General features: G+C 41.8%; 1 protein-coding gene across 2 annotated transcripts in view; it reads left to right on the forward strand.

The window, feature by feature from the left end:
• ST8SIA4 (ST8 alpha-N-acetyl-neuraminide alpha-2,8-sialyltransferase 4) overlaps positions 1 to 24,941 on the forward strand; it is a 223,883-nt gene that overhangs the window by 121,084 nt on the left and 77,858 nt on the right. For both annotated transcript variants that reach the window (XM_073677973.1, XM_073677965.1), the window contains one exon: positions 23,763 to 24,056. In XM_073677973.1, coding sequence (XP_073534074.1) covers positions 23,763 to 24,056 — 294 coding nt within the window. The remainder of the gene's footprint in view (positions 1 to 23,762; positions 24,057 to 24,941) is intronic.

The following is a 24,941-nucleotide window of genomic DNA, read 5'->3' on the forward strand; positions in this document are numbered from 1 at the left end:
GAAAGGAGTATGACAGCTCCTGTCACACCCTTACATCGGTGCGAGACAATATATTTGTCCGGAGCTTACAGCAACACAATGGGCCTCGTAGAGAAATAAAAGTTACATATCATCAAAGGGCTGCACAAGCCCTATTTCAGGATACTATTATTGACCGATTCCTTTTTAGTATATTAATGTCTCTCTAAAACCCTTTAAGCTTTCACTATATATGTACTGTTTGTATGAAATCTATATCTACAGACCAAAAGTTTGGACACACCTTCTCATTTAAAGATTTTTCTGTATTTTTATGACTATGAAAATTGTACATTCATACCGAAGGCATCAAAACTATGAATTAACACATGTGGAATTATATACTTAACAAAAAAGTGTGAAACAACTGAAAATATGTCTTATATTCTAGGTTCTTCAAAGTAGCCACCCTTTGCTTTGATGACTCCTTTGCACACTCTTGCTTCAAGAGGTAGTCACCGGAAATGGTCTTCCAACAATCTTGAAGGGGTTCCCAGAGATGCTTAGCACTTGTTGGCCCTTTTGCCTTCACTCTGAGGTCCAACTCACCCCAAACCATCTTGATTGGCTTCAGGTCTGGTGACTGTGGAGGCCAGGTCATCTGGCGTAGCACCCCATCACTCTCCTTCTTGGTCAAATAGCCCTTACACAGCCTGGAGGTGTGTTTGGGGTCATTGTCCTGTTGAAAAATAAATGATGGTCAAACTAAATGCAAACCGGATGGAATAGCATGCCGCTGCAAGATGCTGTGGTAGCCATGCTGGTTCAGTATGCCTTCAATTTTGAATAAATCCCCCAGTGTCACCAGCAAAGCACCCCCACACCATCACACCTCCTCCTCCATACTTCACGGTGGGAACCAGGCATGTAGAGTCCATCCATTCACTTTTTCTGAGTCGCACAAAGACACGGTGGTTGGAACCAAAGATCTCAAATTTGGACTCATCAGACCAAAGCACAGATTTCCACTGGTCTAATGTCCATTTCTTGTGTTCTTTAGCCCACACAAGTCTCTTCTGCTTGTTGCCTGTCCTTAGTAGTGGTTTCCTAGCAGCTATTTTACCATGAAGGCCTGTTGCACAAAGTCTCCTCTTAACAGTTGTTGTAGAGATGTGTCTGCTGCTAGAACTCTGTGTGGCATTGACCTGGTCTCTAATCTGAGCTGCTGTTAACCTGCGATTTCTGAGGCTGGTGACTCGGATAAACTTATCGTCCGGAGCAGAGGTGACTCTTGGTCTTCCTTCCCTGGGGCGGTCCTCATGTGAGCCAGTTTCTTTGTAGCGCTTGATGGTTTTTGCAACTGCACTTGGGGACACTTTCAAAGTTTTCCCAATTTTTCGCACTGACTGACCTTCATTTCTTAAAGTAATGATGGCCACTCGTTTTTCTTTACTTAGCTGCTTTTTTCTTGCCATAATACAAATTCTAACAGTCTATTCAGTAGGACTATCAGCTGTGTATCCACCAGACTTCTGCACAACACAACTGATGGTCCCCACCCCATTTATAAGGCAAGAATTCCCACTCATTAAACCTGACAGGGCACACCTGTGAAGTGAAAACCATTTCCGGTGACTACCTCTTGAAGCTCATCAAGAGAATACCAAGAGTGTGCAAAGCAGTCATCAAAGCAAAAGGTGGCTACTTTGAAGAACCTAGAATATAAGACATATTTTCAGTTGTTTCACACTTTTTTGTTAAGTATATAATTCCACATGTGTTAATTCATAGTTTTGATGCCTTCAGTGTGAATGTACAATTTTCATAGTCATGAAAATACAGAAAAATCTTTAAATGAGAAGGTGTCTCCAAACTTTTGGTCTTTACTATATATATATATATATATATATATATATATATATATATATATATATATATATATATATTTTATTTATTTATTTATTTTTTTTTCATTCTACTTGAAAATTTAATAAAAAAATATTTGAATATAAAACCCTTTAAACTGTATAATTCTAGCACAATCTCTATTTTCCTCCAAATGCAATTCCTGTGCTGTTATTATTCTAGCGTATATTCTGTTTCTATTTCAACAAAGGTAATTTGCCGAAGACCTGGAGATATGACCCAATTCTCTATACTGGTAAAGACACAGGATGCAAACCCTAGAGGGAAAGCTAGAGGGATAGGAGAAGACATGTAGGCTAAACAACGTTATAGGGTTACATGAGTCTTAGAATCAGTTAAAATAAGAAAATCATAGGCAGTTAGTTACCTTGACAACAATTCTCGAAGCCCCCTGTGACCACACTAATAATTTTAAAAGCTCCCAGAACATCGGGAAGAAACAGGTATGTTCACATGTATACAGGATGGTTCTTGCCTGATGCTAAGCATCTGAGATTTACTGACGAGACATATTCTCACATCCTCCAAATAGATCATTAATCCTTCCTATTACAGGTCAGAAGTGAGCTATATGCAGTACATTAATCTACTGCAAACTACGATATACAGAAAAGCTGAAAATATGTTCATACAGTCATAACTTGTGGCTCCTGGGCCCTAGCAAAACCACAAGGCCAACAATGCCCTCATATATCTATACTTAATGTGATGGAATTGCTTGTAGAGCCTCAAAATATAATACAAAATAAAAATTTATTTTATGGTTTATTTTACAGTTCTTTTAATAGTTTTAATTCTCTCCTTGTGCAGTTGTAAAAAATAAGATAAGGCCAGCACACCTATAGTATTAAATTTAATATGCAGGTGTACACATACAAGTATATATACAAACACTGTGCAGTTAATCTATGCATGAGCTTCACAATACTGTAGTTACACACATAAACGAGAGGTACTTGGTCTACAGTTTTGATCAATATTGTGTAAGCCCACCTACAAGCGATAAGGTGACCTCTTCTCAGATGGAACCCTAAATCTACAGACCCCATTCTTCATGTGTCTTAGCCTCAAATAAACAGGGGAAGAACAGGATCCAGCTATACTTTGCTCTAATTTAAAACAGGCTAGCAAGTGATTTGCTTTCACCAGAACTGTACACATTGGAGCCGCCTTACTAATAAAATATAGAGAAAAGTAAAACAGCGCTCAAAACTTGGTTTGCTTCAACCATAGATTTGTTGACAAATTCCACACTCTACAAAAACACTGCTTTTGTGAGTCTTATTTATAACTAGCAACGTTTCGGGTCAAGAGACCCTTATCAGTCAGGGGATTTAGAGTCATGAGGGTCCATCTGCGAAAGTACGAAGGGTAGTGTCATTGTGTTATGGACCTGATAGTATGCAAAGTTCTAGTGTGCTAAAAAGAATGTGCCAGAATTCTGACTCCAGTTGAGCCAAAGTTTCTACCGTACACACACCTAGAACCACAATTACTGTATACTTAAAAAAAACTTTTGCACTTTTTATGGCAAGGGGTATGGCTACAACTTTTTGCTATCAAACCAAAATGTGTAACCTTAGATAAGAGTCAAATTATACAGTGTTTGAAATTTATCATCCATCCTGAACCACTCTGAAATAAATAATAAATATGGCACAAGTAGTCTTATCCTAAACTTTCTAAATTTAAGACAGTAGTAATAAATCTACCCCATAAAAGAGGACCTTTCAGCAAATTTTACAGGTTGAACCAGGCACATGATGTAATAGTGGCTGCAGAGAAGAATAAAACTTTTTTTTAAATTTTTAGTTGCGGAGATATTGGCACCTAATGAGATAGCACCCACTTGGCCTTAACAAAAGTTATCAAATAGCAACTTATACAGGGAGAAGAAGCACACGCCTTCAGTTAAAACTGTCCACCCACTTGGACTTAACAAAAGTTAACTCATTAGGTGCCAAATACTTTGCTGATATCTCCACAACAGGGATGATAGAAATTTAAAAAATAAGAAACATATTTTATTCCACTCTGCAGCCACTACACCATGTGTCCAGTGCAACATGTTATTCTTATGTACAGCACCATGGAATCAATGGCGCTATATAAATAAATAATAATAACATGTAAAATTTGGTGAAGGTCCTCTTTAAATGGGTTGTCCAGCTACAAGCCTGCAGTCACTGTATATGAAAATAGTCTTGTGAATCCTCAAATCGCGCACACTGTCTGCTGTTAGGATTCTCCTGGAGTGTGCGGTAATTTAACTACAAGTATGCAATTTGCATACTTCCGGCCACATTCTGACTTGACTGTATTCAGCCTTGCTCAATACACTTGCATTGAGTGAGATCGCACCCATCTAGTCAGCACATGACTTGCGGTCACGCTACAGGTGTCAGCACCAGAGAATCCTCACAGTTTGCAGTGCGCGCGATGTGAGGATTCACAAGTATGCAGTCACATAGAGTGACATAAACTTGTAGGCTAAGGCCCGACAAGCCATTTAAGGATTTATTGACACGTGATTTTTCCACATGCAAGAAAAAATGACTGATTATTCTGATCACAGTTTGATCAATGTCATCTATTTTTCTCATATGTGGAAACATTTTTAAAAACCCGATCTCCATCGTCAGTATGTTAATATTAGAGTGTTTTTTAGTAGAATATTTTTATTTATTTTTTTTGCTGTTATTTTTGGCTGAATGCCAATTGTGACATATAAAGGGCTGTATACATTTTTTTTGTTTGTACCATTTTTCTTTCTTTTTGTTGCATTTTTTGGCACATGATGACTTTTTCATACTAGTGAAAAGAACACATGAAGAAATGTATGCATAAGAAAAAAAAAAGCTTTTGAAAAACAGAGAGCAGGTAGCGCCCACACAGCTTATAAAATTATGTGCCACAAAACCTGTCCAACACAGGAAAAATGAAAAGGTAGCTCTAGAGATTGGGTCAAATTCTAGATATTGGGTCAGGTTCACTGAATAATGTAGTTTATTAGATAAACTGATCCAAAAAAGCTTGTAAATAAGTTTCTCACTAAAATACAGCTTAAAAAAGCAGAAATATGCGTGGGCACTTACAATGTCGTGGATATGGAGGATTATAATAAATAAATCAAGAACGTTGGACCCTTGGTGCATTGCTGCTGGACTGATGTTGATATCATTGCTCAACTCCTTTTTCTACTAATTGTCTTTTGGATTTTTATATTTCCCACAGTGTATGTACTGCTCTTTTGATTAAGTTTCAAGTAAAAGCAAAGTCCATTGCTCACATTTGGCTTTGCTAAATGATTCCCATTGCAATAAGTAATACCAGATAAAATCCAGTCACGATGTAAAGTTTTATGGTGGAAGGTCCACATGGTCCTGACACACCTGTGGGAAAACAGTTCTCTGGCCGGGGACACTGTATGAAAGATCTAAAAGTTTTAATACTAAAAGGTTACTTCAAAGGCAACAAAGAGAGAAAAATTTGGGAATTCAAATTGATAAGGATGTTCAATTCACTGACAACAGGACTAAATATAACACCTGGGTTCATGACTCACTTCATGGACCCAATTCACACCTCCAGATAATTAAACATTCCCAAGGCCACTCATTTTGCAGTAAAAAAGCATAATTTGATCTTCCTGACTTATCAGTAGGAGGCATCACAACTTACACCTCATGAACAATTTTCTTGTTGTAGCATCTCTCAAATGTTGTGCCTTTTGTATAATGAATTAATTTGTAATCTTGCCTGACTAAGGAGCCTCTGTGCTCTGAAAGCTTGCATATATATATTTTTTCTGGTTAGCCAATAAAAGTATCACTCCGAGAATACTTTTGTCAATTTTAGCATAAAAGCATTTACATTGATTTTTCTGGCTAACACGGTACCACAATATAACTTTGTATTGTACATCATCTTTTTTTCACAAAATTTTTACTTTAGACCCAATTTTTTTTTACTTTCACAAGGGTAACAGGAGAAAATGGACCCCAAAATTTGTTGTACAATTTCTCCTGAGCACGCTGATACCCTATACGTTCGGGAAAACCACTGTGTGGGTGCAAGGCAGGGCTCCGAAGGGAAAGAGCACCATTTGACTTTTTGAATGTAAAATTTGCTGGAATAATTAGCGGACTCCATGTCACATGTGAAGAGCCCCTGATGTGCCTAAACAGTGGAAACCCCCCACAAATAACACTAATCTGGAAACTAGACCCCTCTGGAAACTCATCTAGTTGTGTGGTGAGAACCTTGAACCCCCAGGTGCTTCAAAAAAGTTTATAATGATGAGCTGTGAAAATAAAACAATTCCATTATTCCCACAAAAATGTTCTTTAGCCCCATTTTTTTATTTTCACAAGGGTAACATGAGCAAAATGGACCACACAATTTGTTGTGCAATTTCTTCTGAGTACGCAGATATCCCATATGTAGGCGAAAATTACTGTTTGGGCGCACGGCAATGCTCAGAAAGGAAGGAGTGACATTTTGGAACTGCTAGGAATCGTGGTTCTGTGCTCCCACCTGGGAATGGAGCAAATCTGGTGCTACACTTCTCCCATTTCCAATCAACGCAGGACGCTGCTCTGTCTGTCACTATGCAGTGGTAGAATGTTGTCCATTCTGCTGTTCAAGCTAGCAGGGAGTGACTGTCTGGGGATGATTGGGAGGTATTCAACACCTGATCATTAAGCGGGCTATTTAATCTTGCTCCCGGCTCAGTCCTTTGCTGTTTATTGCAGTTCCCCATGTTCTTGGTGGTGAGTGGTGCTAGCATTAGTGTTGTTATATTTTCTTGAGTTTTCATATTTTCTCTTCTGGTTACACTTCCTGGGGCTCTTGCAGAGGTACTCACTTGGTTCTTGACTAGGCACTGACCACGTCACCAGATGCCATCTGTCCTGCTACTGTGGGCCTGGGAAGGGCTCTGCCAAAGTCCCCCTTCCAATTACCGATAGCTGGGTGAAGAGTATTCCCAGCCCTCTAGGGCTCACCTAGCTGGGCAGCTTGCACCAAGTGTGTCTGTAGCTGTGCCTTTGCTAATTTAGTGCCAGTCTTTTTGGGTCCCTCTGTAAAGCGCATAACAAGAACGCAGACTTTGATGCAATGGTCTGCGGGTGTCATGTAGCGTTTGGAGAGCCCGTGATTTTCCTAAACTGTGGAAAACCCCCACATGTAACCATTGGGCAATGAAGAAAAAAATAATTACATTTTTACCACTAAAATTTTGTTTTAGCCCCAGATTTTACATTTTCACACTGGGAAATGGGTAAAAATGACACCAAAATTTGTTCCACAATTTCTGCTGAATGTAGAAATACCCCATATGTGGCTGTACAGTACTGCTTAGCCATACGGCGAGACTCTGTAATGACAGAGTGCTATTTGCCTCCTGGAGTGCCGATTTTTCTAGAATAGTTTGCAGACTCCATATACTGAGCCCCTAAGTGCTAGCAAAGCAGAATCCCCCCTCAAGTGACCGCATTTTGGAAATTGTACCCCTTTGTGAATTTATCTACAGATGTAGTGACAATTTTGACTCCATGAGTATTTTCCAGAAACAAGCAGCAGCAGATGTTGCTTAGTGAAAATTGCAAACTGCCGTTGTAGTGACCAGTATGTTGTAGTGACCAGTATGTTGTAGTGACCAGTATGTTGTAGTGACCAGTACGTTGTAGTGTCCAGCTCATGCTTTTGTAGACATGCACCGCTAAATTAGGCGATTCTCACCGCTACTGAAATGCCAAACATGTGGACGCTAACTGCGGTTAGGCTCAAAAGAAGAGGGGGCATTTGGATTTGAGAGCACAGAATTTGCTGAATTCCTTTTGGAGGGTGAGGGCTATTTCGCTTTTCCAGAGCCTCTGTGCTACCAGTTACGTGTAAACCCCCTGTATTTCAAATAACAGATGATGGACCTGAGTGGTGACTTGCTTTTTTTTGTGGATCTATGCTGAGCATTTACATCAGGGTTTCCTTCTAAATCTGAGTGATGTGATTCAGATGAAACCCCCGAGGGATCCATTCACTACAAAGAGGCAACAGAGTTTCTCTGGACTCCATCTTGCCTCTGTTCAGCGTTGTCCTTTTTTTTCAGAGATGCACAAAACTGTGGCGGACCACACTTTTATGCATGCTTAAAAAGACTGACACTGCCAGATCACAGGTCAGACAGTGTCCATAGTGCCTCCATCTGCCTCATTATAGGGAATCTTCCACCGGGGGTTCTGTCTGAATCATGTATTGCAGAGATTTACATGGAAACCACTTTGTAAGTGCTCAGAGCAGAGCACGGGATAAATGAGAGCTGACCCTTACTGCAATTTATGGGAGGCAGAATAAACAAATGAACAGCAGGTGAAGAATTAGTTCTATTTATTTTTTATTCCATTCCTCATGCAGTATAAGTGATTAGACAACTTTATTCTTCGGGTCAGTGCGATTACTGCAATATCAGATTTATATCGGGTTTTTATGTTTTGGCGCTTTTACACAATAAAAACTATGTGATAGAAAAAATAAATAATTTTGCATCGCTTTATTCTGAGAGCTATAACTTTTTTATTTTTCCCCTGATGGAGCTGGATGGTGGCTTGTTTTTTGTGGGACAAGATGTCGTTTTCAGCTGTACCATTTTTAGTTACATTTGTCTTTTTGACCACTTTTTATTCAGCGGTATAATGAGAAAGCATCCTTTTTTGCCTCGTGTTTTTTTTTTTTTTTTTTTCTTTAAATTTTATTTTTGTGTTAGCTAAAGGGGTTAACTAGTGGGACAGTTTTATAGGTCGGGTCGTTCTGGATGCAGTAATATCAAATTTGTGTAATCTTTTATGTTTTTTTTTTCTTAAAAATATTTATTTATGGATACAATATTTATTTTTTTATATTTTTACCATTTTTTTTTACTTTTTTTCACTTTTTTTTACTTTTTTTACTTTGTCCCACTTTCACTTTTTGCAGGTTGATCGCTTGTAAAGCATTGGGATGCAAGAGCATTCCTATGCTGTACACACTTCCAGCGCTGCAGTGACAGACCAACTTACTAAATCATTCTCTGAGCATGGTGTAGCAAGTTTGCTAGCTCTGGTGACCCGGATGTCATCATGACGACATCGGGTCACCATAGCAATGATTGGGTCTCTGCCATGACGTCGCGGGGGCGCTGTTCCAAGGGCAGAGGGGCGCCATCCCTCTGCCTGCTCTCTAAATGCGGTGCGGCACTGCTCCTGGCACTCAGTGCTGGGTCTCAGCTGTCAGAATCAGCTGACATTCAGCGGCGATCGCTCGCACAGCCTCTGTGCACGCAAAATCTCCATAAGGTATTCATACGTCCAAGGTCGGTAAGTACCAGGCAACCTGGATGTATGGATATGTCAAAGGTCGTGAAGGGGTTAAAAGACTATGGCTGCTCTCCATCAATCAACCTCAATATACTTAATTATTTTTATAGATGAAGGACGTCTTTCAGATTTCTACAAACAGCTTATCTTTGCATATCATGAAAAATATCATGCCATTTGCATGTTTCATGCATTTTAATTAGTAATAAAGTTTTGCATTTTGTAACACACTGTAAATTATCAATTAACTGTAGCACATAAACTGCTCGATTCAATCTGTTTTAACTGCCTTTTTATGCTACATTTATTGCGCTCAAACTTTATTACTCAATTAAGTTAAGTTACAAAATGCTGCAAGTTTGAAGATGTGTGGCGATTAAAAGTCAGACCAATAGATTACCTGATCTAATATCTAAACCTTTCTAAAGAAATGAGAATTATTAGTCCACAGACACATATTTTAAGTGCTAATGAAATTAAGCATTGAAATTGAAAAAAATACACAATTGTCATATTTTATACTCATAATTTATCTATTATCTATTTTATTTATCTAGTAAGTAGTGTTGTTTTACTGATGTTTTGGAGAGTTTAGAAAACTATTACGTTTTGGGACTCTGACATCTTTCCTTTGTAATCTTTTTGAATGCTCTGCCCCTTTAAGCTATGTTCACACATCACGTTTTTTTCAGTGGTTTTTTGTGTTTTTTATGCAAATTTTCAGTTACGTTTTGCAGTACCAGCAAAGTTTATGAGAGAATTCTTAGTTCACACATGTTTTTTTTTTTTGTTCAGGATTTTGTGGCTTGCATGTTTTTTTGCAAAATAGAGCATGTCACTTCTTTCAGCGTTTTTCACTCATTGGAAGTAATGGGTAATGAAAAAATGCTGAAAAAATGTCAAGTGTGAACATGGCTATCAGGTTTTGCTGCGTTTTTAGTGAAAATAAGTAAGTACAACAGTATGTGAAATTCGTTTATTTTTGTGATTTTACCATCTTGTTTTGGTCACTGAAATGGTAGTTTGTGTTAGTACAGTGTAATTAAATTAATGATGTGTACAGTGTAAACATTGGCTGAGCTACCTGTACCTGTGAGATTGAACAATACCTGTGACCCAGTCAGGTGTGAAATTGAACAATGCCCTGAGCAACTCAATGGCAGACCCCATAATGTGAAAGTAAATAGTGTCATACAAACTCAATGCACTGCCAGTGTCATAGGTAAACTATTCCTGAACAGTTCACCTCCCCCACTGTACATTTGAAATTCTGGTTAATATGGTTTCACATATGTCTTGCTTGGGTGGCCTGTGTTCATGCTTCTGTGGTAGAAGCAAAGCTGAACTTAACAGAGACAAAAGAACAATGAGAAAAACGCTGAAAAAAATGCACCAAAGAAAAAGCAAGAAAACAGCAACAAAAATCCTGAACATCCTCCTGGCAAGAGATCCGGTTTTGCTGCAGAAAATGAAATTTGAAAAAACCATAATGTGTGAACATACACTTACAGGTTACTGTAATTTTCAGACTATAAGACGCACTTTTTTCCTCCAAAATATTGGAGGAAAGTAGGGGGTGTGTCTTATAATCCAATATACATAAAATACTGTAGCTGTGGGGGATGTGGGAGAAGCGGCAGTGGCGGAGTAGCGGTGCACAGGAGGCAGCAGCCGCCTGCTGCAGCCTACACTGTGTCCGCTACTAAAGAAAATTAATATTTACTGCTCCCCACACCCATGGGCGTGGGGATCAGTGAATATTAATTTTTCTTAATAACCGTCACATTGTGCCTGCAGCGCGGCTCCTGGTAAGTATGGCACCCTGTATGTAAGACCCCCCTCATCCCGGAATGCATGGCCCCCTCATCCTGGTATGCATGGCCCCCTTCATCCCTGTATGTATGGCCCGCTCATCCAGGTATGCTTGGCACCCCCTGATTCCCCTCATACTGCACAGAAAAAAAATAAACTTTCATACTCACCTCCTCTCTCCTCCACCGCTGTGTCATGCTCTGTGCCGGAATAGTCACTGCTCCCCACGCTGGGACTCTGTGCGTGTGGTGAATATTCATGACCTTTAATATCGGGCACACTGACAGCCGAGCGCAGCAGGAGCCATGCTGCGGCTAAAGTATGCGCGTTATTAGGGAGAATGAATAGTCACCGCTCCCCACGCACGCAGTCTCGGTGTGAGGATCAGTGACTATTCCAGCACAGAGCGTGAGACAGTGCTGGAGGAGAGAGGCGGTGAGTATGAGTGTTTATTTTTTTTCTGTGCAGCGTAACGGGGATCAGGGGGGGCCATACATACAGGGATGAGGCATGAGGGGGGCCATACATAAAGGGATGAGGCATGAAGGAGTCCATACTTACAGGGATGAAGGGGGCCATACATACAGGGATGTAGGGGGCCATGCATACCACGATGAGGGGGGCTATACATACAGGGATGAAGGGGGATGACGGTGCCATACATACCAGGATGGGTGTGAGGGGGGGCATACATAACAGGATGAAGGGTGCCATACATACCAGGAAAAGGGATAAGGGGGGCCATGCATACCAGGATGGGGGATTGTTTGCCATGCATATCAGGATGGGGATGAGGGCCACATATAACAGGAAGGAGGGGGCTATATATACCAGGATGGGGGACATTAACAGAATTAGGGGACATTACCCCTATAACAGTGTCAGCAGCAGACCCCCTCCCCCTTAACAGGGCATCATGACCACATTTTTTGCTTACATTTTTTTTTCTATTTTCCTCCTCTAAAACCTAGGTGCGTCTTATGGTCCAGTGTGTCTTATAGTCCGAAAAATAGGGAACTTTGTTGCTACTTCATGTATTACCCACTTAACTGCCACTGCTTCATTTCTATGATCTAAAAATCAGGTTTTCTATCTCTTGCCTCCTTTGTAATATAAACTTGGCAGTGGGAGAGGTGCTGGTCTCTTACTGGCACACTACCAGCTTGTTTGCATTATGCTTAAAGGCTATGGACACCTTTGACATAGGTTGGAGAAAACCTTTAGTTAATTCAATTTTATTAAGTTTCAATCTGTAATCCTTTTTTTTCATTCTTTTTTAGACCCCTTATATGCAGTTTGTAGCCTGTTCCAAGTTTCAGAATTTTTTCCTCTCGGAGTTTCTCTCCCAGTAATATAGGCTGGATCCAAGGTCTGTGTATGCTGCAATCTTCACTGTATCACAAATCAGCACAGCTTCTATCTGGCACTTATTTCTTCATCATGTGCTTTCTTCCTTATCTGCGGTCACTTTATCCTTCTGGAGAGTGTAGACACTTTATGCCCTTACCACACTGCGAATATCTGTGTGCATCCCCTTCCCTATCCCTGTTGAGAGAGAGTTATCAGAACCAGGAACAAGAACTCTGATGGATTTGTATCTATTTTGGAGAGTACTCAGCTAAAAAAAGAACAAATATTCTGTAGCAGCAAAACGATTGAACATTTTTTTATATCTACTTCAGTCCTCTGTGACTCCCTCTGAATCTTTGATCCTAATCTGAGGTCTGTGGTGCCGACTATATTGACGTGAATGGGTCTTTTACAGTCTTTACTTCAAGTTTTGGTCTCTTGTTTGGTTTTAATAACTCTGTGTTTTGCATGAAACAATAATTAAAATAAAAACTGCAAACAAACAGCATTTAATGACATGCAAAAAAGCATATTTTATGCAAAAGCGTATTTTACATATGTCAAACCTTATGCTGTTCATCTGTCAGTGCATTATGATCAAAACAGCTGAACCAGAGGATGGCCAATAGGCTTCTTTACAGTCTGCATTTAAAAGACAACCCATATACAGCCTAGCAGGATCTGTAAGTGGTCACCTGCTGCGAGCATCCTATCAGAATCTTATTTTCAAGAGGATTAACTGTGTTGGTGAAACAGAAAAATACAAGGTTCATCATGTTCAATATGGTATTACAGTAAATGCCTTTATCTAAAATAAGTCCAATTTAACCCCTTTCAACTAACTGACCTGTAATAATCTCTTTATTTTGTATTATGAATTATAGAAGTATTAATATATTTCCTTGCGAAGAAGAAAGCATTCATTACTTTCCCAATGCCATTACCATGTCCATTGATTTAAAATATATACCATGTGCAATTTGTTAAAAGCAGGGGTAGTCAGAGATATGACCCCTCTGTAAGCAAAACATATGGTCTTTTACTTAAGAGAACCCCCATAAAAGTTTTTATCCTCTTAATACAGTGCAATGATCATATTATATAGCAATGTGTACTTACAATTGCTAATTTTGCCTTTCTACCCAGATAATTATTCTCTTTTCTCTGCTCTATTTAGAAACCAGAAGTCTTTTCCCTGTATTTATCATTCCCTTCTTCAACTTCTGACCCAGCTGCTCGGCTCCACCCCCATGTCTGGAACATTTGCAGTGACTGATGAGTCATACAGGGAAAATTGACTTACTGTTTCTACATAGAGCTTAAAAGGAATCAGCTAGCCAGTATTTAATCATGTGATGTCATAGACCTAATGGAAAAGATAAGAATTAGCTGGGTAGAAGGGTAAAATGAGCTATTATAAGTGCTCTATAATATGATGTTTGCAATATATTAAAAGGATAACAATTTTGATGGGAGTGCTTCTTTCAATAGTTTGCACTTGAATAACTCATCCTATGTTTCTAACAAAATAAAAATAATTGTTGACCCATGAAAATCATATTCTTCCTTTATTTGTCACTTCCTTGCCATTGATCCTATTTTCCATTTTGTCTCACATTGCCGTTAAAGGGAATCTGTCACCACTTTGGAGTTATCAGACCTCTACTATGACCATACAGGGTATATAAAAGTAAATCTATACATAGTCGACTAAAGCTAAGCCACTTTCCCCATATCTGTCTCCCCTTGCTGTCGTTATTTGTCAGTAGGGATCAACTAGTGCTCATCCCCCTCTTCCCTATCTAGGAAGTGGGGTACCACAGGGCTCCGTCCTGGGACCTGTATTGTTCAACATCTTTATCAATGATTTAGATGAAGGAATTGAGGGTAAACTGATTAAATTTGCTGATGACACAAAGCTAGGAGGGATAGCTAATACTAGAGAAGAGAGAGAGAGGATTCAAATAGACCTAAATAAACTGGAGCAGTGGGCAGCAACCAACAGAATGGTTTTTAACAGGGAAAAATGCAAAGTACTATATCTGGGCAATAAAAATGAAAAAAGCATATACAGAATGGGAGGAATAGAGCTAAGCAACAGTACATGTGAAAAAGACTTAGGTATACTAATAGATCATAGACTGAACATGAGTCAACAGTGTGATGCAGCAGCAAAAAAGGCAAATACAATTCTGGGATGTATTAACAGAAGCATACAGTCTAGATCACGTGAAGTCATTATCGGTCTTTACTCCTCTTTGGTCAGACCTCATCTGGAATACTGTGTACAGTTTTGGGCACCACATTTTAAAAAAGACATAGACAAACTGGAGCAAGTTCAGAGAAGAGCGACCAGAATGGTGACTGGTCTGCAAACCATGTCCTATGAGGAACGGTTGCAGGATTTGGGAATGTTTAGCTTGCAAAAAAGAAGACTGAGAGGAGACTTAATAGCTGTCTACAAATATGTCAAGGGCTGTCACATTGTAGAAGGATCATCTTTATTCTCATTTGCACAAGGAAAGACTAGAAGCAATGGGATGAAACTAAATGGGAGGAGACACAGATTAGATATTAGAAAAAACTTTTTGACAGTTAGGGTGATTAATGAGTGGAACAGGCTGCCACGAGAGGTGGTGAGTTCCCCTTCAATAGACGTCTTCAAACAGAGGCTGGACAGACATCTGTCTGAGATGATCTAGTGAATCCTGCTTTGAGCAGGGGGTTGGACCAGATGACCCAGGAGGTCCCTTCCAACTCTACCATTCTATGATTCTATGATTCTAGGGCCAAGTGCTAGGGAAATATAGGGATAAGTTCCTGTGCGGCGATTGGTGTGGAACCAATATAGGGATGGTAGGGGAGCCAGGGTGATTGCAGATCAGCCTAGGAGGTCTCCACTTCCCCCTTTCCCTAGTGTCTGGGCTCCCTTCTCCCGCATCCCTTCATGTCGCACTTTGTCTTTTCTACACTGCGCGTGACATTGTCACCGGCCGTGCCCATTTAGAAAAAAAAACTGACACTTGGATTTAATGGTGTGTTTTTTTTTTGGGTGTGTTTTTTTTTTTTCCTTTCTCCCTTGGTATGGTTTAAGTTGCAGAGCTCACAGAGCGGCTGTGCAGTCTGTCTCTGGAGGTGAATGACCTCCGCTGTGGGGTTCAGCAACAGCATCAGCTGCTACAGGTCGCTAATGTGGGGGTCTTGTTGGTAGGCCTGTTCAGTCTGAACCCAAGGTTGCCCTCCTGGACAGGTTTTCAGGAGGTAGGGACAAGTTTTTTGTATTCAAGGAGGCCTGCAAACTGTATTTTAAACTTTGTACTTACTCCTCCGGAAATGAGGAGCAACGGATTGGAATTGTGATCTCTCTACTGCAGGGAGATCCTCAATCGTGGGCATATTCTTTACTGCAGGATTCGGTTGTCTCCAGTCTGAAGAGGAGTTTTTCAGGGCTCTGGCCCTCATCTATGATTACCCTGACCGAGTCGCCTTGGCTGAGTATAGGCTACTTCGCCTTCAGCAGGGGAATCAGTCAGTGGAGAAATACAGTTCTGAATTCCTTAGATGGGCAACGGATTCTAAATGGAATGACTCAGCCCTTAGAAGTCAATTTTGTGAGGGTCTTACTGAAAGTTTGAAAGGTGCCTTGGCAATATGTGAAACCCCTCAGTCCTTGGAGGCTGCCATGTCTTTGGTCATATGTCTTGATAGACTCCTTCGGGATAGACGGGTGAGACCACCTTCTCCAGGGCCTTCTTATCGGGGTTATGTAACTCTGCTGGGGGAGCAGTCTGGTGGTGAAACAGTACTGGGGGAGGTGTAGGAACCCATGCAGTTAGGGGGTATCTTTACATGATATGTTTCCCCAGAGATTCGTAAGAAAAAGGCCTATATTTTTTTTTTGTGGGGAGAAAGGGACATTTTATTGGGATCTGTCCTTCAATTCCTAAACAAAAGGAGACTCGATTAACTCTTGATAGTCTGGAGTTGGATAAGCAAGGGGTGCATTTGTTGCCAACCCGCAGTTCCCGGTTTGTCCTGACAGCAGAGGTAGTGCTAGAGAGCAAAACCGAGAAAATTTCTGTGTTTGTTGACAGTGGAGCCGGAGTCGGCAAGGTTGATGCTGAGTTTGTGAAAACTCATGGTCTTGCTTGCTGTACTGTAGCTAAATCTATTTCCATCTTCGCCATCGACTTGATTCCACTTGCACAGAAGGCATTAACTCAGATTGTACATAATGTAAAACTGAGGGGGGGGTCAGTTCATTGTGAAATAATCCCTTGCTATGTCCTGGATAGTCTTCCCACTCCAATTGTTTTGGGTCTCCCCTGGCTTGTTAAACATAATTTGTTGGTGAATTGGCAAGCCGGAGAGATAATTGAATGGGGAGTTTACTGCCATGAGAACTGTTTAGATATTTCCCTTGCTGCTGTCTCTACAGAAATATTACCTGCCTTTCTGTCTGGTTTTGAGGATGTTTTTTCTGAGAGGGGGTGTCAGGATTTGCCTCCTCATCGTACATACAGTGCCTACAAGTAGTCTTCAACCCCCTGCAGATTTAGCTGGTTGACACATGCGGAATTAACTTGGCATTGTGACATTTGTACTGTAGATCAGCCTGGAAGTGGGAAATGCACTGCAGCAAATTTTTTTTTTTTTTTTTTTTTCTTTAAAAACGTTAAAAGTTAATTCAGAGTGTCATTTATTATTCAACCCCTCAAACCACAAGAATTCTGTTTGGTCCCCCTAAAGTATTAAGAAGTAGTTCAGGCACCAAGAATAATGAGCTTCACATGTGTGGATTAAAGATCTCTTTTGCCAGCCTTTTCTGACTATTTAAGACCCTCCCCAAACTTGTGAACAGCACTCAGACATAGTCAACATGGGAAAGACAAAGGAGCATTCCAAGGCCATCAGAGACAAGATCGTGGAGGGTCACAAGGCTGGCAAGGGGTACAAAACCCTTTCCAAGCAGTTGGGTCTACCTGTCTCCACTGTTGGGAGCATCATCCGTAAGTGGAAGGCTTATGGAACTACTGTTAGCCTTCCACGGCCTGGACAGCCTTTGAAAGTGTCCTCCCGTGCCGAGGCCAGGCTTGTCCGAAGAGTCAAGGCTAACCCAAGGACAACAAGGAAGGAGCTCCGGGAAGATCTCATGGCAGTGGGGACATTGGTTTCAGTCAATACCATAAGTAACGTACTCCACCGCAATGGTCTCCGTTCCAGACGAGCCTGTATGGTACCTTTACTTTCAAAGCGTCATGTCAAGGCTCGTCTACAGTTTGCTCATGATCACTTGGAGGACTCTGAGACAGACTGGTTCAAGGTTCTATGGTCTGATGAGACCAAGATCGAGATCTTTGGTGCCAATCACACACGTGACGTTTGGAGACTGGATGGCACTGCATACGACCCCAAGAATACCATCCCTACAGTCAAGCGTGGTGGCAGCATCATGCTGTGGGGCTGTTTCTCAGCCAAGGGGCCTGGCCATCTGGTCCGCATCCATGGGAAGATGGATAGCACGGCCTACCTGGAGATTTTGGCCAAGAACCTCCGCTCCTCCATCAAGGATCTTAAGATGGGTCATAATTTCATCTTCCAATAAGACAACGACCCAAAGCACACAGCCAAGAAAACCAAGGCCTGGTTCAAGAGGGAAAAAGTCAAGGTGTTGGAGTGGCCTAGTCAGTCTCCTGACCTTAACCCAATTGAAAACTTGTGGAAGGAGCTCAAGAATAAAGTCCACATGAGACCCCCAAAGAACCTAGATAACTTGGAGAAGATCTGCATGTAGGAGTGGGCCAAGATAACTCCACAGACCTGTGGCGGCCTGATCAGGTCTTATAAAAGACGATTATTAGCTGTAATTGCAAACAAGGGTTATTCCCCAAAATATTAAACATAGGGGTTGTATAATAATTGACCCACACTTTTATGTTTAAAATTTAATAAAATTCAACTGAGCAACATAACTTTTTGGTTTGTAAGATTTATGCTTCTGTTCATAAAACCTACTCTCGTTTGCAGTTTGAAGGCTCTAACTTATTTGCATCTTATCAAACCAGCTAAATCTGCAGGGGGTTGAATACTACTTGTAGGCACTGTACACTGCTCAAAAAAATAAAGGGAACACTCAAATAACACATCCTAGATCTGAATGAATGAAATATTCTCATTGAATACTTTGTTCTGTACAAAGTTGAATGTGCTAACAACAAAATCACACAAAAATCATCAATGGAAATCAAATGTATTACCCAATGGAGGCCTGGATTTGGAGTCACCCCCAAATTTAAAGTGGAAAAACACACTACAGGCTGATCCAACATTGATGTAATGTCCTTAAAACAAGTCAAAATGAAGCTCCGTATTGTGTGTGGCCTCCACGTGCCTGTATGACCTCCCTACAATGCCTGGGCATGCTCCTGATGAGGTTGCGGATGGTCTCCTGTGAGATCTCTTCCCAGACCTGGACTAAAGCATCTGCCAACTCCTGGACAGTCTGTGATGCAATGTGATGTTGGTGGATGGAGCGAGACATGATGTCCCAGATGTGCGCAATCGGATTCAGGTCTGGGCAACGGGCAGGCCAGTCCATAGCTTCAATGCCTTCATCTTGCAGGAACTGCTGACACACTCCAGCCACATGAGGTCTGACATAGTCCTGCATTAGGAGGAACCCAGGGCCAACCGCACCAGCATATGGTCTCACAAGGGGTCTAAGGATCTCATCTCGGTACCTAATGGCAGTCAGGCTACCTCTGTCGAGCACATGGAGGGTTGTGTGGCCCTCCAAAGAAATGCCACCACACACCATTACTGACCCACTGTCAAACCGGTCATGCTGAAGGATGTTGCAGGCAGCAGATCACTCTCCACGGCATCTCCAGACTCTATCACGTCTGTCACATGTGCTCAGTGTGAACCTGCTTTCATTTGTGAAGAGCATAGGGCGCCAGTGGCGACTTTGCCAATCCTGGTGTTCTGTGGCAAATGCCAAGCTTCCTGCACGGTGTATGGTTGTGAGCACAACCCCCATCTGTGGACGTCGGACCCTCATTCCACCCCCATGGAGTTGGTTTCTAACAGTTTGTGCAGACACGTGCACATTTGTGGCCTGCTGGAGGTCATTTTTCAGGGCTCTGACAGTGCTCCTCCGGTTTCTCCTTGCACAAAGGCGGAGGTAGCAGTCCTGCTGCTGGGTTGTTGCCCTCTTACGGCCCCCTCCACGTCTCTTGGTGTACTGGCCTGTCTCCTGGTAGCGCCTCCAGCCTCTGGACACTATGCTGACAGACACCGCAAACCTTCTTGCCACAGCTCGCATTGATGTGCCATCCTGGATGAGCTGCACTACCTGAGCAACTTCTGTGGGTTGTAGAGTCCATCTCATGCTACCACGAGTGTGAAAGCACAACCAACATTCAAAAGTGACCAAAACATCAGCCAGAAAGCATTGGTACTGAGATGTTTTCTGTGGTTCCCACCTGCAGAATCACTCCTTTATTGAGGGTGTCTTGATAATTGCCAATAATTTCCATCTATTGTCTATTCCATTTGCACAACAGCATGTGAAATTGATTTTCAATCAGTGTTGCTTCCTAAGTGGACAGTTTGATTTCACAGAAGTTTGATTTACTTGGAGTTATTTTCTGTTGTTTAAGTGTTCCCTTTATTTTTTTTGAGCTGTGTATGACTGTCCTATTAACCTGACCTCCAGAGCTAAACTACCGAAGTCCAGACTGTATAATCTTTCTGGCCCTGAGAGACAAGCCATGAAGGATTTCATTACGGAAAGTCTGGAAAATGGACACATTAGGCCCTGATCTTCACCTGTGGTGGCAAGGTTCTTCTTTGTGAAGAAAAAAGATGGTGGTCTACGTCCCTGTTTAGATTTCCGGGAAATAAATCAAATTACCATCCGAGATCCATACACTCTTCCTCTGATTCCTGATTTGTTCAGCCAGGTTGTAGGAGCTAAGGTATTCTCCAAGTTGGATTTAAGGGGAGCCTACAATCTGGTTTGAATCAGTGAAGAGGACGAATGGAAAACAGCATTCAATACCCCTGAAGGGCATATCAAGAGTCTGGTTATGCCTTTCGGTTTGACCAATGCACCAAAAGTATTTAAGCATTTCATAAATTATATTTTCCATCATTTGGTGGGGAGGTTTGTGGTGGTCTTTCTGGACGATATTTTGGTTTACTCACCTGGTTTTGAGACACATCAGGGGAATGTTAAACAGGTGCTCCAGATATTAAGGGATAACAAACTTTATGCCAACCTGGAAAAATATGTTTTCGCCGTCCAGGAGGTGCAGTTTTTGGGGTACTTGTTGTCATCTTTGGGTTTTTGGATGGATCAGGAGAAGATCCGTGCAGTCCTTGATTGGGACCGTCCCGAGAACCTGAAGGCTCTACATCGTTTTCTGGGCTTCACTAATTTTTACCGGAAATTCATCCAAAATTACTCAATAATTGTGAAACCCCTTACTGACTTGACTAAGAAGGGGTCTGATTTTTCCAAATGGTTGTATGCCTCCCTCCAGGCTTTTTCTTCCCTAAAGAATTATTTTCCCACTGCACCTACACTGTCAATCCAATGTTTCCCAACCCTTTATTGTGAAAGTTGATGCGTCGGATGTGGTGGTTAGGGCTGTGTTATCTCAGGGTCCATCCTCTGGTAAATGGCGTCCATGCGCCTTCTTTTCCAAAAAATTGTCTTCGGCTGAGAGAAATTATGACGTGGGTAATAGGGAACTTTTGGCGATCAAATTGGCGTTTGAAGAATGGCGACATTGGTTGGAGGGGGCTGTCCATCCTATTACTGTTATTATAGACCGTAGAAACCTATCATGTCTCCAGTCAGCTAAACCTGTCAACCCTAGGCAAGCCAGATGGTCCCTGTTTTTTACTAGGTTCAGTTTTGTTGTCGCTTTCCATCCAGGGGTCAAAAATGTCAAGGCTGATGCTTGTCCCTGAGCTTGCCTGGTGGCGGTGACCATGAGAACCCTTTCCCGAAACTACAGAAGGGGGTAGTCATTTTGGCATTATATCCTGAAATGGAGGGTGAGGTGTTGGAGGCTCAGGGGGACACCCCTGCCTCCTGCCCTTCAGGAAGGTTATTTGTACCACCTAATATGCGCCACAAAGTAATTAAGGAACATCATAACTCTGTGCTTGCTGGTCATCCTGGTGGTAAGGCAACCGCGGACCTCCTCTCTCGTTGTTTTTGGTGGCCGGGGTTGTATCGGGATGTGATTGAAAACGTATCTGCTTGTATTATTTGCGCGCGTTCTAAGGTTTCGCATACCCGTCCATATGGTACTCTTCTTCCGCTACCTATCCCTAGTAGGCCATGGACACACTTGTCCATGGATTTTATTTCTGACCTACCGGTTTCTGCTGGTCGTTTTGGTGGTTGTAGATAGGTTTTGTAAAATGGTTCACTTCGTCGCATTTTCTGCACTTCCAAATGCCAAGACACTTGCTCATGTGTTCATAAATGAGATCGTGAAGCTTAACTGGGTTCCCTCTGATGTGTCAGAATGGGGGACCCAGTTTGTTTCCAAGTTCTGGAAGGCATTCTGTTCTGGACTGGGAGTGCAGCTGTCCTTCCATCCTCAGTCGAATGGTCAGACCGAGCGTGTCAATTAGAATTTGGAGACATACCTCAGGTGTTTTGTCTCTGAAACTCAGGAGCATTGGACATCCTACTTACCGCTGGCAGAATTTGCCATCAATAATCATCGTCAAGAATCGACTTGCAGATCACAGTTCTGTGATGCATACTGTTACCACCCACAATTTGGTACCTTTTGTGGAGGAGGAATTTCGGGAGTTCCTGAGGAGGAACATTTTGCTTTGTCGCTCTCCTCGGTGTGGCAGGCGTTCCTGAGAAATTTAAAGAACGCTTGTCCGATCAGGACCTGAATGTGAATGACTTTGTGTGGTTGACTACTAGGAATATTAAAGTGGTTGTACACTACTTTATAATACACCCCCAATGTATCTCCCCGGGGCCCCTAAGCCTTTTTTTAAATACCTTATGTTGCAGATAATGCCTGTGAGCGGCGCTATCACTGACCGCTCACAGGCATCACGTGACCCCCGGCTGAAGCTGGCTCTGACATCCGCTGATTTCATGACAAGTGCTGGCAGCAGCCAGGGGTCTTTGTCTTCCACATTCCAGGTGGATGCCAGGCTGTGGGCGGGGTTACCCCCCCCCCGTATCACACCCGGCATCCACCGCATTCTCTGCCTCTCCCCATTCAATGGGAAAGCGCGCGGTGGATGCTGGGTGTGACGCGGGGGGTAACCCTGCCCACAACCCAGCAGCCACCACGGGGACCCCAGCGCTGAGTCATGCCTCACTTGTCGTGACGTCAGCCTGGGGTCACATGATGCCTGTGAGCGGCCACCGATAGCGCCGCTCACAGGCATTATCAGTAACATAAGGTATTTACAAAAAGTCTTAGGGGCCCCGGGGGGGATACACTAGGGGGGTAATATAAAGTACAGTAGTATACAACTTCTTTAAGTTGAAAGTCCCTTCTTGGAAGCTGGGACCTAGGTTTATTGGTACCTATAAAATAACCACCATCATTAACCCAGCAGCGTTTCGTCTTGAGCTTACCCAGGCCCTTAAGGTCCACAATGTTTTCCACAGTTCCATACTCAAGAAATATGTGGAACCTCTTGAGCCCTCACCCCTACCACCTCCCCCAATAAAGGTTGTTGGTAATCTTGAGTTTCAGATTTCGAGGATTGTAGATTCTCGTCTCCAACATCATTTCCTACAATACTTGGTGCACTGGAAGAGTTTTATGGTCCAGAAGAGAGAATGTGGATTTCGGCATCAGAGGTGAATGCTCTCATATTGGTTCGCAAATTCCACACCTCTTATCCTGAGAAACCTGGTCCTGAGTGTCCGGAGGCCACTTATAGAGGGGGGGGGGGGGGGTACTGTCATGGGTGTGTCAGAGTTGGCACTATACTGTATTATGGAGCTGTGCTGTTTCACGCCATTTCCAGAGCTGGTAACTGGTGATCAATGGGGCTACTGTCTGTGGAACCCCTGCCCCCCCTGCCCCTGATATTGATGACTAATCCTTAAACAGAACATCTTAAGCAATCTAGCAACTATATCTTGTAATAACTTTCCACTGAAGAAAGGCTCTCAGGGCCCTTTTAAGATCATTATGTAAATTTTGGTATTGGGACCAAGTGAATTCCCCACAGAATGATGAGGAGATGGACATGTACATGCATGGAGATGTTTTTTGCTTTGCCAGCGTCATTTTAATAAAATAAGAAATGTGTTGTCTGTACAATGGTGTGTTCATAACTGTTGTTTTATTCTTATAGGTGCAATTTAGCGCCTGTTGTTGAATTTGCTGCCGATGTTGGAACCAAATCAGACTTTATTACCATGAACCCATCTGTTGTGCAAAGAGCATTTGGAGGATTTCGCAACGCAAGTGACCGGGCAAAATTTGTTCACCGACTCTCTATGCTTAATGACAGCGTGCTCTGGATACCAGCTTTCATGGTCAAAGGTGGAGAGAAGCACGTCGAATGGGTTAATGCTTTAATTCTTAAAAACAAACTTCGAGTACGCACTGCCTATCCATCGCTAAGGCTCATTCACGCAGTCAGAGGGTAAGTACCTGAAAATGACTAGTCTCTCTTGTTCCAATTGATTTCTTCAGTTAATTTTCTTCTAAAAGAATGATTTATGGGAAGACTTGAAAAAGAATATATAATTTGACTAGAGGCTTGTGTTCATATTGTAGAATAACTTTACATTTGAGAACAACGCGATGTAATGATTTATCGTGAAAGCATGATCCCATGCTATAAAGGAATATTTGATTGTGCATTAGTGTTTAACCTTTTGTTATAGTCGCCCTTTTGTGGAGAAAGATGACCATAATGTAAAAGGTTTAAATGTATGAAGTTGTATGCCAACAAAGGATGAATAATTGTTCCCTGTGGTACCTTACAGCGTACAAAACCGAACAGCTATTCATTATGTCTCTCTGAAATGTGAAAGACTATAAAAGTTAGGAGTGACAGAGTAGAAATATGAAACATATTACATATACATTGTTTTATATTCATGTGTCCTTCAGTTTTAACATTTTCCCTCGTAGTTTTCATATCTCCCGTTTCCTTCACCACCATGTTGTTCCCTAGGTGCATGATTTATTATATCTATAAAGTACAGAAATGTAGCCTTAGATACATTGTTGTTGGCCAGCGGTGTAGCATTGAAATATGAGCACAATTGATAGACCAGGACAAAATTGCCTGTGTTTCAGGTTCTTCCCATGTTTTTTGCAATTTTGCAACATAACATATTATGGGCAGTTAAGTAGTCTTAAAGGTTAATCTCTGAACCAAACTATTTACCAATTTTCTTGAGAATGATTCAGCATTTAACGTTATGTAAGGATGTAAGACTAAAGGTTATGCACACCTTCAAACTGAATTTCTTTTTGTTTATTTGCTTCTAAAATGCAAAGTTAAAGCTGTTTTTCTCTA

Source organism: Phyllobates terribilis, unplaced genomic scaffold (assembly GCF_046119375.1).
Source record: "Phyllobates terribilis strain yellow unplaced genomic scaffold, ASM4611937v1 Scaffold_1__5_contigs__length_1240528914, whole genome shotgun sequence".
Taxonomy (NCBI): domain Eukaryota; kingdom Metazoa; phylum Chordata; class Amphibia; order Anura; family Dendrobatidae; genus Phyllobates; species Phyllobates terribilis.